This window comes from Acartia tonsa, chromosome 11 (assembly GCF_053477335.1).
Source record: "Acartia tonsa isolate MP-2025a chromosome 11, ASM5347733v1, whole genome shotgun sequence".
In the NCBI taxonomy this organism is placed as follows: Eukaryota; Metazoa; Arthropoda; class Copepoda; order Calanoida; family Acartiidae; genus Acartia; species Acartia tonsa.
In genome coordinates, this window is record NC_137270.1 from 29,752,640 (window position 1) to 29,769,039 (window position 16,400).

The window sequence follows — 16,400 nt, forward strand, 5'->3', positions numbered from 1 at the left end:
GGAAAAGGGTCTAAACCAATTTGGCATCCTTTTTCCTTGCTGTTGAATATACATAAATACAAATATTTTAATGAATTTACAATTTGAACTTTAAGATTATGGTTTAAGTAGGTATATGAAAACATATTTCATCCGAAGGAGAAATAATTTTGCCACAAAATTTTCGCCACCCAGTACAAATTACGTACTACATTGAGGAGAAATGTAAATGTTTTTTGCATATTGTATAAAAAATACAGTTGTAAGAATAAAATTATGTTTCGATTTAAAGAGAAATTTATAATTCTTATTGGTGAAAAAATTGAGCCAAATAGTTAGGTATTGTAAGATAAAAATACTGTATTTTCAAACATTTTGCTTAATTCGAAGCACAAATAAATTTATAAATTAAAGCACTTAAAACAATCTTTAATAAGTAGACATAGAGCATTTTTATTTATCTTAGAATTCAGAAAAAAATAAATGATATCGACATTTAAACACTTTTGATTTTAAAAACCAGGATGTCGGAGCCGTTTAATTTTGATGCGGCTCCGGCTCCGCGGAGCCGTATCTGGAAATACGGCTCCAGCTCCTGCTCCGGCTCCAACTCCTACCTTAAAATTAATATATCAATTTTTGTTCATTATTGAATTTGATAAAATAAAATAAATAATATAAAATATTTTGCTTTTATTTGATTAAAGTATATAAAAGTAGAAGGATGTGTGTCTATTTGTTAAGTAACAATAGTTTTTCAGTTTATTATATGGAAATAGACCGTTGCCAAATTATAATATTACTTTAAAAAATCATTTTTAGCTAATTCTGGAGCCGGAGCCGTTTTTAACAAAAAATACGGCTCCGGATCCGGCTCCAACAAAAATGTTGCTGCTCCCGGCTCCGGCTCCGAAACACTGTTAAAAACAATATTATTTTTCATGGGCTGATTAGAAGAATTTGGAAACTAATAACGAGCATTTAATTATATTTTTGTTAACATTAATTTTGTAATAGAGTCATATTTAATTGTATGATGTTTGTGTAATAAATGCAAACAGTTTTAATAAAAAATATGATTTGATCCATCTTTGGCAAGTAAAAGTTTTAAAATGTGCTTAGTTTTTTGTAATTTTTGTCATACAGCTGTTCTGAGTGTCATATTTGAGTACATTCCAGTAATAGGATGGTTAATCCTGCCAGCACCACTTGTCAACCTTCCCAAGGATCCTCCATAACCAAGTCTTTGAAGGTTTGTGTCCCGAGCCTAAATATTAAAAAGTAAATGTATTTGTATGAAATGAAATCTACTTAAACAAGCCAATGGTGAGATCTTCTGACCCTTTTTAAATTGTGTTTTCAAGTGCCCTTGAATTCTGGATTATACAAAAATTTAAATATTTTGATCAAGCCATCCTTTCAACGTACTTGAAATACATATTAATTTTGTTTATCTATCTATTTACCTTTACTTTACCTGTGAATGAGCAACTGCAACAGACAAACATTGGACCCATTCTTGTGCATTCGAAGAATCCTTGGCCTTCAAAATATAAGTCTTGTCCGCTGTAAATATTTCAAATGCCTTTGGAATGTTTCGTCCTCCTTTAGATACCTGAAAAATTTATTTAAGGAGTTGTAATTAAATCGCTTTATTTTTAAGAAAGCGAAGCTTTTTATAGTTCATGTCTGGAAGTCAATTTGTTAAAACAGCTTAGTTTTTAAGCATTTAAAAATCGTCTGACTGTTAAAAAATTTCCTTATTTGTTTATTTTTATTAGGTTCTCATTTAGCAATGCTTCATATGCTCTTTACTATTATCGACCTAACAGGTAAATAATCAGGATATAACTAGATATCAAAGTAAACACAGCATATACAGAGATGAAAATACGCTAAATCACTCACCTTAACGCTTCTTATGGAGCCCACATCTAATGATTGAATGACTCCGACCCCGTCGGGTTTACTCTCTTTGTACACTAGCTTAGCTCCTAAAAAATAATAAAATATTAATAGTTTTATTAGCGAAGCTTTTATACATGTCTCACGTAACGTATGTATTCAATTGTTATATCTTGAAGTTGATGTCAACAATATTTAATAGGTACACTACTTAATATAATGATAGAATGCATTTAATTACCCCCACAAGGATCAAACTATCAAATCAATACAAATATCTAACCTGAAAGTGTGAAGTATCTACTCTTCCATTTCTTGAATATTTTCCACTTGCCGCCAGATTTTTCTTTCAATTGTCCTTCTATCACGGGCTCCTCTTCTATTAGCAAGAACAATTATGTCAACAATTAGTCAGGGAGAAATTGGACATTGCATTGTATATTATACTGGTATGGTACCAAAAGTTTTAAACACAATCTTCCTTTAGAACCTTTAGGGACTTAGTTGCTTCGTAAAACCTTAAGTTTCCAAATTTTGTACATCGTGTACATTCTTATCCATTTTCTTATCCCTCAAGAACCCTTGGATTAAGTTTTACAGTTTATGAAAGCTGTAGATACTTAATAACTGTAGGTAGAGACTGTTTTCAGTATTTCACTACGTATTTTAGTCTAATTATAGGTTGCGCGATGACGTATAACTAAAGTTGCCCAGTTTTATAGTAGCATTGCTACTAAAACAATATTTAACCTTATACAAAAGTACTAACCCTCCTAGAATGACGCATACCCAGTTTCACAGTATCTGCGCAACTAAAACTAATATCTAACCTTGTATAAATGTACTGGCCCTCTCAGGATGATTGCACAAGAAACATCCCCATTGTAGAAACGGGGCATTGTACTCGAACACGTCAAAAAATCTGGTAATACATTGTTTTTCACTTTTGGTCTTAAAAAATACATAGGCTACCTTTAAAAAGCAAAGATTCCCCAAAAGTTTATGTATCAATTTGTCTGTGAGTTATGAATACAGACATGGGTTTCTACATTTTTTGATGTTATGCTGGCTAATCTCAATTTTTTAAAGCACCATTTGATTGTTTTGGATATAAATATGATATAGGTACTAGGGTGGGTTCATATCGGAATTAGACAAAGCGGGGATATGCAACAGATAAAATTAACCTTAAAAACATTTCTGACCGAAAAAGAATTTTAAAAAATTGAGTTTTAGAACACGACCACTTAAAAATATAATTCATTACTTATTAGTATGCAAAGACGACATTCAAAATTTTTTTTGAATCAGAACTATGGCTTCATGGTGCTCCGTGGAAAGGCCTTGAGGAGCTGAATCAGGAACTTTTGTCCGTTTCAAAATATCTCGTTCCTAGCCTTAGAAATCACTAAAAAACTAAAAAAAATTAAGGTTTATTGAGAATTGTCCAATTTGTAGAGGTTTTTTAGATTTTCTCAGGCTAGGAACGAAATTTTTTGAAACGGACAAAAGTTCCTGACCCAGCTCCTCAAGGCATTTCCAGGGAGCACCATGAAGCCATAGTTCTGATTCAATAAATTTTTGACTCCCATTTACAAATAGCTATACAATTGAATGTCTGGTCGTCAGCGGTTTTAAGACTTAGGATAAATTTTAAATCACCCAGAGGTGTATTATATCTATATAAATTGAGTGCAGATCCCCGCTTTGGCCTCAGAAAAAAAATGTCCAAAATCGACCCACCCTAATAGGTACCTAAGCTTGCTACTATTTGATACAACATCCTTTACCAAATAAATAGAAAACATATATATATTATATATATATCAATGTATTTAAAAACTAAGAAAGAATAAAACATATGTTTTCCTATGCGCATGAAGTTCATGGATTATTGAGTCTTGATCCTTGGCTGGAGGGAAGGCTCCTGAAAAATTTAATATTGAGATTTAAATTTTTTCCATTTAGGTTTTGTTTTCCTAAGACTACAGTGGCGTGCACGGGTTTTACCAAAGGAGGGGTTGTCGTCGAAGTGCATCTAAAAATTTTGACACCATAATTAAGGGGGGTTATTAAAGATTAAGATAAAGGAATTTTAGTGTCAGTGTTACTCAACTTACTCAAAACCCAAAAAGTGTTCTTTGATTAATAAATTGACGCAAATTTTATCACATCCCTTAAATATAAGGGGGATGCGACTTTTTCACCTTGGATGTTTAATCTAATAAATTAAACCTGAATTATTCTTACCTGTAACAAGAGTAGAGAATGTTTTTTCTTCACATTTAATTATCTCCCAACAATTCTTGAGACTCGATACACCTGCGTCCCTGCAATTTGTTATTCTAATATTAATACATATATCTTATTACTTTCTAAATATTTATCTATATATAAATGCACGTAATATCTTTTTGTTAATGGTATCCAAGAAGGAACCTTTAAATAAAATCTACATGTCTATGTAAGCCATTAATGTCTATACACGTATTCGTAACTGTTTGTTACCTTGTAGAAAGTGCACTACTACTCCTTGACTGTAAAGCTAAGAACATGAGATGAATCCAAGTCCTGGGATGTCGTGTCTTCATTGTATAGAATTTAACCTAAGATAAAGATTAAATGTTATTGATATTAAAGATAGACGTCTGAAATTATTGAAAAGATTCTCTTTGCCAATGCGGTTTAACTCGTAATCTTACTTTGACCGTCCGTCTGTCCGTGTCCACTATGACGGAAATGTAACTTCTCTGCTCCTACTAAAGACAGCAAGCAAAATGTTTTTTGTAAAAATTGCTCAGACCAAAGAATATCTATTACACATCTTACCTTATATAAACAATGTTCTCCTCTACCCTGACAAGCAAAATGTAGTTTTGCATGTTTCTTTCCTTTTCTTTCCTCAATGGTACATTTTATTGGAAGTGGAATCTTTACACTCACACTTTCCATGTAAATCTAAAAAATCAAAAAAGGGTTCTTAAATGTCTTTATTTTTAGGTTGTTAGAGGTTCAAATTTACAATTTATCTAGAAAAAATAAACAGTTTGAAACATGAATTTGCACTACAAGCTTTTATTAACAAGGACAATTAGGAATCAAAATAGTATGCAAGTAAATGAAGTAGTGTAGATTTGCTCCACAAATACTTACTTTAATTTTATCTAGATGCTTCTCACAGAAATGCTGTACAGTGTCTCTCATTGGAAAGGGTTCAAAAACAGACATCCTGTTACTAGCCGCTGAAGCTGCCATCCCCTTGCCATCATTGACACCTGCAGATGACGCGGAACTTCGTTTTCTTAGGCTTAAAATAAGAAAATATATTCAGCACATAGACATTTATTTCCGATAATGTTAATGTTAAAGCAGAAGAAAATAAACGTTCACAATTCATAGGTATTCAAGGCTGAACCCCTAAGGGCTTTTTAAATAATGTTGTGGAGGGACATTTTTTAGGGGAGATTTCTCTTGTGAGGGTAGTAGTGCATTTCCTCACAATAGTTAAAAACCTCACCAGGACCTATGAAAGCTACCATGTAAAAAAGAAACATATCGGTTATGCGGTTAGCGAGATCCTTCGGCAAAGACAGACACACTCAGATCCTGTTACTTTATGTTATTGTAACCATGATTATCTGAAGTTAGGACTCAGATGCACACGGAAACTGGAAGTGATAATCCTTTGGCCAATCTTTACCTTTAAAGAGGGAAGGGGTGAAAGAAAAAATTAAGACGCTAATTTTAGCCTAACAATTAAGAATCCGAATCCGCTATTAAAAAACGATTCCGGATTCGGATTCTGGATTCCAAAATTGGCGGATTTCGGATTCGGATTGCCAACCCTAATCAAGATAGCGTGCAATCAAAAATTCCTTAAATCACTCTAAACATACAGTAAATCAAACTTTTCAAAGACAAACATTTTAATCGAAATATTTTCTGTACACAAAGTCAATAATAAAAAAACTGCGTATTAACATTTATGGAAAATAAGTAGGATTGTGTCGATTAATGTTTTTTAATGAGAATTCATTAAAAGTCTACAATAGTTAATCAAATAAACACAACCTAATTATGATAACATTATGTCATTAGTATTTTACTTCTAGGAGACTGTTTATTGGCAATTAAATTGATATAAAAATTGATAATATTAATAATAATATATAAAATAATTTGATTGTACTTTCCTAATACAGAAACATAAACAAATATCCAATAATATTAAAAAATATAAAAAGAATAATAGTTATTTCTCGTATCGTATTATAAACGGCTTTCCGCGGATATAGAATGTACAATTACAAGATTAAAACTAGTTTTTTTAGCCCTGGGGTGCCGGAGGCACCGGCTAAAAAAACTGGTTTTAATCTTATGATTGTACATTTCTATATTCGTAGAAAACTGGATATAGTACGATGCTAGACATAATTTTTTCGTATGGATGAGAACCGGTTCCTATCCACCGGATTCGAATGAATACGAGAAAAATAATTAAGGATAGTTATGTACTGATAAGCAGATAAGCTTAATTACATAAAAATTAGTAGAACAAGGATGACAACATCCATAAAAGTGAAGCTCTGAAACGGTAGGACAAACGGACATTAACACTTGTCTAGTGTCATAACTGAATAATCAGAATATAAATGTATACGAGTCAAAGCAAAATTGTAAGTAAATTTGTTGAAAAACTGCTTGATTCAGGATAATGTTTATGGACATACTTACATTTTTAGGACTTGATTATAGAGTAGCTTCGCTTATAACATTTTACTTTGTTGTCCCGGGAATCAATATACCAAAAATCAGATCAATCGGATGATTAGATCACATAAAAATTTGTTGTTAAAAAAGTGAAAAAAATCAACATGTTTAAAATGGACGTACGGACATTTTGGTGATGATTATAGAGTTGCTACGCTTTCTAAATCGTACCTAACTATTAAAGGAATCACCATGCAAAATTTGAAATCGATAGGACAATTCTAACATGCCTAAATTAACAAAAAAAAGCTATCCGTTACGGACGGACGGACCGACCCTAATTATAGTAAAGCTTCGCTTCTAAAAAGGAGACTATCTGAAAACAAAAGCAAGTTATATTAGGCACCTTACAGCATAGGTGTGATGTCTTTTTGGCTGATATAATTAGGATCTGTAAAAAAGGCCTATATGAATGAAAAAAGAATGGTTCTACCATGGTATTGCCAAAAAAAATTGAAAATGTATAATGAGTAGGTTATAAATCATCGAATGCTTTGATACAAAAGTATAAATTTTCGATGAAAAATGTATATTAAACCAAGGGTTGGTAAATTGTAGACGGTAAGATTAAATTAATTTTCCATTTGATGAATTTTTGCTGTGTTATTCATATTGCACTTTAAACTCCACTAAACATTTGATGATATTTTGTCAAAAATCGATTAACATTTCAAAGTTTTTTTTAATAAACTTCGAACCAAAAAAATAGGCAAGTCTGAATTTTCAGAATATCAGCTTTATTATTCATTTAGGATGATTTTACTGTAAATATGAAATGTAGATGCATCTTTTGGTTACAAGTTTCCACTGTTAATTTTTTATTAATCAGCACCAATGAAGCACAAGATCTCAAAAACAGCATTTGGGGGTGAACCAAAAAGATATGCAAATATAAAAGAAAATTAATGGGAAAACTGTTTATTTTTGCACTTTTCTTCACTTTTTTGGTGAGCCAAATGTTATCTAAGTACATGCCTATTACAACAACTTGTCTATTAACCTATGTACCATTTTTTGTAGTCATAGCATTCTCCAATGGAGCCTACCGACAAGAAATAAAACCATCTTCTAAAAATTACAGAATTTACTTTATAAATTGGATAAAATAAAATTGAAATTTTTTTTTTTAATACTGCTTAGCTCGAGGCTGCTATGAATACAAAAATTGGACCATAGTTCAGTGTATGGGGTGTCATCATGGGCATGCACTTTGATAACATTTGGCTCACCATCACCCCCAGTAGAAGCATCTTAAAGGCCACCATCCTCCAAATCAAGATTTTAAAATGGATTTTTTTAGCACATCAAAAAACATTTTTGTATACTTTTATTTAAGGGTATTTTTTATCTTTAACATGTATTTAGCTTCGTCCATAAGACTGGAGGTCAGCAGCTGTCCTCTAAAGTAATAGGGGTCGAATTTCTTTTTTCCAATATTTCTTATTTGGGAAATTCATTAATTTCTACCTACCTTATACTATATTAAATTTCATAATAATTAATGCATAAATTATTTTAAAAATTATTAATTTATCAGAATCAATCTTTAAAAGAGGAGAAAAGTGCAAAAAAATCGTTTTTCCATTGCTTTGTTTCGGATTTGCATATCTTTTTGGTTCACCAGTATTTCCCCCAAATGCTGTTTTTGAGATCTTGTGGTCATTGGTGCTTATTAATAAAAATAATAACAGTGGAAACTTGTAACCAAAAGATGCATCTACATTTCATGTTTACAGTAAAATCATCCTAAATGAATAATAAAGCTGATATTCTGAAAATTCAGACTTGCCTATTTTTTTGGTTTGCAGTTTATAAAACCATAGTGAAACTTATTTTTGTTGTTGCTGATATAACTTTATTAAACATAAACCTAGTATATTCACAAAACCAAATCTCGAAATCACTGCTGAAAGGTGCTTGTTTTCGAATTTGCATAGTCCCCTATAAACAGATATTGTCATTTAATATGACATTCCAAGCATATTTTCAATCAATCTACATAAGAAAAGAGTATATTAAGAATTCCGTTCAGAAGGATAAAACTTTCTATGATGAAGTAAAGGGCGGATCAAGAGTGCCTGATGTACTAAGAAACATATAACTTACCTTGGTAGTGTATTAGAGAATGAGGATTTCTGAATATTGTGGTGGGATTCTGACGAATATTTTGGAAGTTGGTCCTCTGAGCTTGGATGGGATAGTCCAATATTTTCTAAATATAGGTCAACATTATTTATTCGTTTTGTATAATTATAAACAATCTTAAATGAATCGTCTAAAAAGAGAAGTAATCATAGATTAAAACAGTTAAAAAACACATAATTAAAAAGTATCGTAAGAAAAAAAATATTGTAAATTGAACTTGTAAATATGTAAGACAATATTAATCCTTATACTAAAGTAACAGGATGTCTATTTGTGTGTCTGTGTGTTTGTACTGAAGGATCTCGCTAACCGCTGAACCGATCGGGTTCTCCTTAAAAAATTCCCCCCCTCAAAAAAAATTTCCTTCCCCCCCCAAAATTTTTTTTTACTTTTTCTTTTCAAATCTAAAATAATAAATTGGGTTATCAAATTCGACTCTCCCCTCTTCAAGTGCCCCTAGTGGCCTCAAGGGGCGTATCCGCTAGTTGTGAAACATAAAGAAGAAACCCATAACTGACCTTTAAAATTCTGTTCCAAAGAAGAAGGTTCTGTCTGATGAGGATTGTTATTACTTGATTCTAGAAAAAGCAACATTTTTACAAGTTTAAAATAAAAAAAGTGGAAGCTAATTAAGGAAATGTAAGGAAATAAAGCTTCAATGCAAATTTTATTGCTGCTATAAAATGATATTCAAAAACAATAAAAGAGGAAATGGAAAATGTTTGCGGTTCATCACAGTTTATACCAATACTCACACAATCATCCTACCATTTCCTTCTGCAAATCCTTTCCCTATTCATATCCCTATAATATACCCTTATAAAATGTTTACTTTCTCGTTTTAATAAATAAGATTCATACTTATTTTTCTATGTTATTTGCAAAGGCTATCTAATATCACCTCGAGAGAGATTATTTAGTCCTTTGACACGTATATCAACTTTTTTGTCTTATGTGGATATTATTAACCTTGTTATTATACTGTAATTAATTAATCATGATCAATTTTACTGCTTGTTTGTGATTATTCATGTCATGTACATATATATGTGTGTCTATTTTACTATGTGTCATGAAATAAATATTTAATTTAATTTCATTTCATTTCAAATTAATTCGGGAAAAAAACACGAAACCTATATTTGTTTTTCAGCTGTCGTTGGAGAGCACCACATCATAAAAGTGACGACCTCTCCAGTTCCATTTGCCCCCCAAATATTATTTTAGATTTATTTTGCTTGTTGGTTATACCTTATTCCTGGGTTAATCATATGAAAAACTGTCACAAATCATAAAAATGTTGACTATCTTACCTATAGAAGTAGGCAGTGTAAATGGTTGTGTTGATTGTAGAGCATGGGCAGAGGAACTAAAAACTGACGTGGATCCAGGTTTAGAGGCCAGGCTTAGGCCTCCAGGTTTACCTGAACAAAAGTTAGATACATTTTAGGCATTTGAAATCCGGTATCCGGTATCCGGCCAAAAAAGTATCCGGCCCAACCCTAGTATAAATTACATAAGCTTTATTTTGCGTAAAGGTTATATACAATATATGTACATTAAAGTATTGGTTTAGCAACTACCTTTAAATTCTAAGGTAAAGAGCATAAACACAGCAAGAAATCATCCCAATGGCTATGTAAAGCTTTTCTATATTGGAGAAATCAACCCGATCAGTGACTATCGAGATATTTACAGACAAAAAACCGTTCGACTTTACAAAATAGGATTCATTACAAAGTACACTAATATGGAAGCTGTCCTATACAATATACTAGTTGCTTCGCCCATAGGGAGGGTGGAAGAAGTCAGGAACATAGCCTAAAACCACCCCAAGTTATTTATAAAGCTTTCCCGAAAATTAAAAACCATTGAGACCAAAATTTTCGAGATCTTTAGTTTCAAACAAAAAAAACCTTAGTTCTTTATATTAAAGGATTTCTTCGTACCTGGAATAGGAGAAATCTGGATGGAATGGGAATTGAGGCTGTTAAGCTGCGCCTGGCTGCTTTGCTGGTGACTAACTGCTGTTGAACTATGATGCCCTCCTCCCTGATAACAATATTGCATAAACAAAATTTATAACATGGACACTGAATCATTTTGAGATGAAAATAAAAAAAAAGTACATTTTTCCTATTCGTCCTTGAATCACCATTGCAAAATTCTAGTTGTATGCATCATAAGGAAATAAATCAACATTTTTATAAAAAGTTTTGGTCTAATGTACGTTCCAATAAATGACCATACCATATAAATACTAGCAGAGTAGCTACTTTACCAAAAGTTTGATATTTGACATTAAAAATTTTTTTCTCGATAATGCAATTTTCCTGTTGTCCCGCTGTATAAGGAGGATAATAGTGATGAGAGTAGCCTCCACTTTGAACAGAAGTTCCATAGGGATTCGAACTTGCAGCATAGGGTGTTGATGTAGCTCCATAGGCTGCTGTTGAACCAGCTTGGACATAATGAGTACTTCCGCTTGCTCCTGCTGCACCTATTATATAAATCTATTACCTAAAATTCCAGGAAAAATGCGCAAAATAAAATGATACAAAATCCTTAATGGAAGAAAAATCTAGATAAGTGCTGTGAGTGGTCATATGTATGCGTATTTATTTATAATTACAGCAATTGAAAAATTAAAAACTCCAATATAGTTTTACTTTGATATTCTTAATGAACACAAATCAGAATTTAATTACATATTACCTATATACAGGTTGCGTCACATAAATCGGGACATTTTTTAAATGGCCATTGCGCGAAAACTACTTGACCAATCAGGACATTTAACCCCACTATAGAAAGCTTAGGTAATGACCTTTTAGCACAAAAAAATCTTTGGACGAAGATGGACGTGTACACTGAGCTGGCCGCGCATATGTTCAACAAGGCACATTCCAAATGGGCAGGTGGTTTAATCTGGATTCTCGACTAGGGCCCACTAAATCTGACCTCAGCTCATCTGTAGGTGAGATAGAGTTATGCAACTTGCTGGGGATACTGTTAGATACATAAGTAAGACACTAGAAAAGACTACAGCTCTCTTTCTGAAATGGCTTGGCCGTAGTACTCCAGCAAAGTGGAACGTGGCAGATTTTGAGATGTCAAAAATGTCAAAAATCGTGAAATTTAATGAAAATTTCTCGGTTCTCGATTTCAGGGACCCATATGGAACTTTAAAACTCATTTTAGACTACGGGTTGCGTTAACAACACTAGCTGAAACTTCATGCCATTTCCAAAAAGGTAAAGAACGTCGTTTTAGCTCAACTGTGGTCCTTATGAGAGCATCCGTGTCAATGATAGTTATTTCTCGCATCGTATTATAAACGGCTTTCCGCGGATATAGAAAGTACAAATATGAGATTAAAACTAGTTTTTTTAGCCCCGAGGTGCCGAAGGCACCGGCTAAAAAACTGGTTTTAATCTTATGATTGTACATTTCTATATTCGTAGAAAGCTGGATATAATACGATGCTAGACATAGTTTTTTCGTATGGATAAGAACCGGTTCCTATCCACCGGATTCGAATAAATACGAGAAAATCTTTAAAATTTACGTTTTTATGTTCATTTCTTTAAAAATTACAAAATGTCTTGATTTATGTGACGCACCCTGTATTTACTCTTATTCAAAACAAAGTTTTAATTGCATAAATTAATGAAGCACAAAAAGGATTTTGAAGTTTTATCATTTTTACCTTGATGTGGGAGCCCACTACTTGGTTGAGTATGACTTGATGCTAAAGAACCTAACAAAAAAATTTATCAATAACTTTTTTCCCCTTAATCTTAATCAGCTACCAAAAACAGTAGGTAAATTATCGTTTGTCCATCTATTCTTCTAACCTAGTAAATATTTAAATAAATGCTGTTTCAAGAAAAAGAAGCATAACAATAAAAAAAGACAATATGGACGGACGAACATTTAAAGTTTATGAGATTGAGTTGTGTGTACCTGGAAAAGGATAAGTCTGTCCAGGACCAAGTGGGATTGAGCCGCTAAGCGGCCGTTGAAGCTGCTGCTGAACTAAGGAATCTGAATAGGCTGGTGGCTGCTGAGAAGATGCCACGTGCACAGCGGCCACAGGAGGAAGCTGGGAGCCACCAGTAAAGCTGTGTGGTTGTTGGCCAGCGGCTGAGCTGCTGCTAGCTGTTCCAGCCGCCATAAGCTGCCCAGAACTATACATTCTATAAATAAAGAAATGCATGATATTATGAGTTTACCACAAATATTCCTTCCAGGTTCCTGATTCTTTTTATTTGATTTTATAACAAATATTGTCAAATGGGAATAACTTCGAACAAAAGCAAGTAATGTTAATTTACTGGCGAGTATACTGTTTAATGTAGTTTAATTGACGAATAAAATGAAGTTGCATCTCGACGCTATTAGAAGTTAAAACTTTTAAATGTTGAACAATTTTTAAGGAATTATCTTCATAATCTTTAAAAGCAAAAGTTATATTATTTTAACGTAATTACAAATTACCACCCCATTTGTTAAAAGTATGCTTTCGTGTCAATGAATCATTTTATGATCATATATAATCGCAATTTGTTTTACATTTTTTATTTTTTTTTTAAGGCCGTTGTAAACATTATTTTTTAAATTTCATTTAGTCTAAGAAGATAAGTATATCTACTAAAAAATACCTAACATCACAATCTACTTTGAATACTAGAACACTACTATCCTTTTTATTATGTACCTGGTTGGACTATAAATAGGACCAGAGCTGTGAGCTGTAATTCTTTTCTGACCAGCCAAAGACATATTCTAGATAATATAATCTATAATTTAGATAGTTTTCTAACACAAGTGCTCTAATAATATAACATTTTTCTGCATCAAATAGAAATTAGTACTTAGTACCTCTTTGTGATAAATTATCAATAATTCATAGGCAATAAAAAATAATGACGTATAATAAAAAAGGACCACAAATGAAATACCTGGTAGCTGTTGATAGAATGTGGTTGCTGGTTATGATGTAGGTCTCGCCCTGATCCGGTTTGTCTGCCATAATCTCCAGTTATACTAGATGTATACATTATTATATAGAATAAAATATACTATAAAATACACAATTCCACCATCATAGTTCACAAAAATACTTCTGAATTTTGTGTTATGATATTCAAAGGTAAAGAAGCTACTATTTTTGAAACAAAGTTACCTTTTATAATCAGGAGGCATTTTGTACTCTGCTGATATTCGTGAATATTCAGGAGGAGGTTTCTCATATTCTTCAATAATAATTCATTAATATTTTTAAAGTCGTGATTTTAAAATGAACAAGTACAATAAAGTTCATTAGAAGAAGATTAGTGATAAACAAAAGATCACAAAAGCGAAAAAATTGAAAACAAAATGAAACAAGGATGACAACATCCATAAAAGCAAAGCTCTAAAATCAGATGGGGCGACAAACAAACAATAACTCTCTATGAGTGTCAGAACTTAAAAAGCAGAACATTAATTTGTAAACTTTGCTGCTAAATATTATTAGGATGAAAATTCATGGGACTGTGTAAAGAAATATTATTTTTACTTTAAATAAATCCACAAACTCTTAAACATTATTCTAATTATGAAAGTAGAATTATATTAATGGATTAATTCCTGGGCTCTTTGCATAATCAAGAGCTGTTGGACTCTTCGCATAATCTTGGGATAAAACTGTAGAAAGCCGGGAGGATTGCCGCGCTAAAATAAAAATTTATTTCTTCTTTTTTTCATTTTTTTGGCAATAACATGTGGTTGAACTTCATAGATATTTCATTAAAAAAATGTCTTTTTTACTAGAGTTATATGTATGTTACGAATAAAGTCAAAAAACTTTATGAATGAATGAATGTACTAAGAAAATAAGAAATAATAATTTTGATTAATATTTGTATTTCCGTTTTGTTATTCATTTAACAGATAATGAAAAATCGAAAAAAATATATTTTTATAAAACATAATTTCCTTCTAAATATCCAAAAATAAACTTCAGCTGAAATATTTTATAAGTAAACAAGGATGGCAACATTTATGAATACATCATAAACTATAATACATTTTTCTAAAATTACAAGAACAGACAAACTTTTAGATAGAAAAAGGATTAGATAATTATATGCTAATTGAAGAATCCACAACCAACAAATAAATCAGTCGAGAAAAGACTCCATTAAAATCCCATGACTGCATTGGAATATAGTAAAGTAAAATATAACATTTTCTGATTTATTTTTTATCTTCGATACTAAATTCACAGAAACATGAATGGTTATTGGTTATTAAACAAGGATGACAACATTCATAAGTAGCGAAGCACAAAAAATATTTATGAGAATTTAAAGATTAGTTGTCAAAAACATGTATATTAGGAAAAAAATCACAAAACCTTTTCAACATTTATTTTTAATATCTCAATATTTATATTTCAGTACTATGACTAACAGACTGACGGTCAAAGTAAAAAACATACTGGATGCTTAAAACAACGTGAAAGGGGGGGGGGGGGTTAAAATGTGGTGACTCGTGCCACGACATACCAGCAATTTTATTTTGGATGCTACTCCCTTAGTTTTAGAGTTAATTGGGTAAAATCTTTTGGGCTGGGTCACTAATTACCCCAAGTTTTGGTATCTTTAAAAAAAACGGCGGCGGGACCGCCGCTCCCGCCGTTCACCGCCATTTTCCGCCGCCACCGCCAAATTTTTTTTAGGCAATTTGGAATTATTTGAGACTATGTTATTTTTTTCAAAAATTTTTTCCCTTATAACCAACCCTGCGGGGGGACTTAGTCATTTTTTCCAAATTCTCGTTTATCAAGATATATCTTAATTTCAGTGCTTCTCCTGTGCTTTTAAAGATTTTGAAATAAAATCTTTTAAGGTAGGTCAGTAAAAAATATTTGAATAAAAAATGGCGGCAGTACCGCCGCTCCCGCCTTCCGCCGCCATTTTTCGCCGCCACCGCCAAATTTTTTTTTTTGCATTTCTCGCCGAATTAGACAATTTGGAATTATTTGAGACCATGTTATAAGGGTTGGTTATAAGGGGATAATTTTTGAAAAAAATAACATGGTCTCAAATGATTCCAAATTGCCTAATTCGGCGAGAAGTGCAATAAAAAATTTTTTTTTGGCGGCGGCGGAAAATGGCGGTGAACGGCGGGAGCGGCGGTCCCGCCGACTTTTTTTTTAAAGATACCAAAACTTGGGGTAATTAGTGACCCAGCCCAAAAGATTTTACCCAATTATCTCTAAAACTAAGGGAGTAGCATCCAAAATAAAATTGCTGGTATGTCGTGGCACGAATCACCACATTTTACCCCCCCTTTAATTTGATAAACTACAAAAATTTTAAAAATCGGACCATAAACACCAAAGTTATGGAGAAAAATGTGAAAAATACAAAAATAGCCTAAAACCTGCTTAAAGACAGTCTGACCGTCATAGTTGTTTTCTTGAAACGAAATGAAATTTAATTTTGATACTATAACTGAAAAATTTTTGGAAATCGGACCATAAACACCAAAGATATGGAGAAAAATGTAAAAAATACAAAAATAGCCTAAAACCTGCTAAAAAGGGGTCC

The 16,400-nt window shown here is 32.2% G+C and overlaps 1 protein-coding gene across 2 annotated transcripts in view; it reads right to left on the bottom strand.

Moving 5' to 3' along the window:
• Positions 1–782: 782 nt before the first annotated feature.
• Positions 783–16,400, bottom strand: part of melt (ventricular zone expressed PH domain-containing protein melted) — a 34,840-nt gene continuing 19,222 nt past the window's right edge. The window contains exons 22-42 of one of the 2 annotated variants that reach the window (XM_080176629.1): positions 14,434–14,517; positions 13,988–14,057; positions 13,764–13,848; positions 13,520–13,587; positions 12,766–12,998; positions 12,509–12,559; positions 11,132–11,299; positions 10,749–10,850; positions 10,113–10,223; positions 9,318–9,377; positions 8,761–8,866; positions 5,038–5,191; positions 4,714–4,842; positions 4,393–4,490; positions 4,135–4,214; positions 3,754–3,811; positions 2,715–2,806; positions 2,168–2,263; positions 1,888–1,973; positions 1,457–1,594; positions 783–1,246 (exon numbers count right to left, since the gene is read on the bottom strand). In XM_080176629.1, coding sequence (XP_080032755.1) covers positions 1,118–1,246; positions 1,457–1,594; positions 1,888–1,973; positions 2,168–2,263; positions 2,715–2,806; positions 3,754–3,811; positions 4,135–4,214; positions 4,393–4,490; positions 4,714–4,842; positions 5,038–5,191; positions 8,761–8,866; positions 9,318–9,377; positions 10,113–10,223; positions 10,749–10,850; positions 11,132–11,299; positions 12,509–12,559; positions 12,766–12,998; positions 13,520–13,587; positions 13,764–13,848; positions 13,988–14,057; positions 14,434–14,517 — 2,198 coding nt within the window. In that variant the 3' untranslated portion in view covers positions 783–1,117. The remainder of the gene's footprint in view (positions 1,247–1,456; positions 1,595–1,887; positions 1,974–2,167; positions 2,264–2,714; positions 2,807–3,753; positions 3,812–4,134; positions 4,215–4,392; positions 4,491–4,713; positions 4,843–5,037; positions 5,192–8,760; positions 8,867–9,317; positions 9,378–10,112; positions 10,224–10,748; positions 10,851–11,131; positions 11,300–12,508; positions 12,560–12,765; positions 12,999–13,519; positions 13,588–13,763; positions 13,849–13,987; positions 14,058–14,433; positions 14,518–16,400) is intronic. The other variant, XM_080176630.1, reaches the window with a different exon arrangement.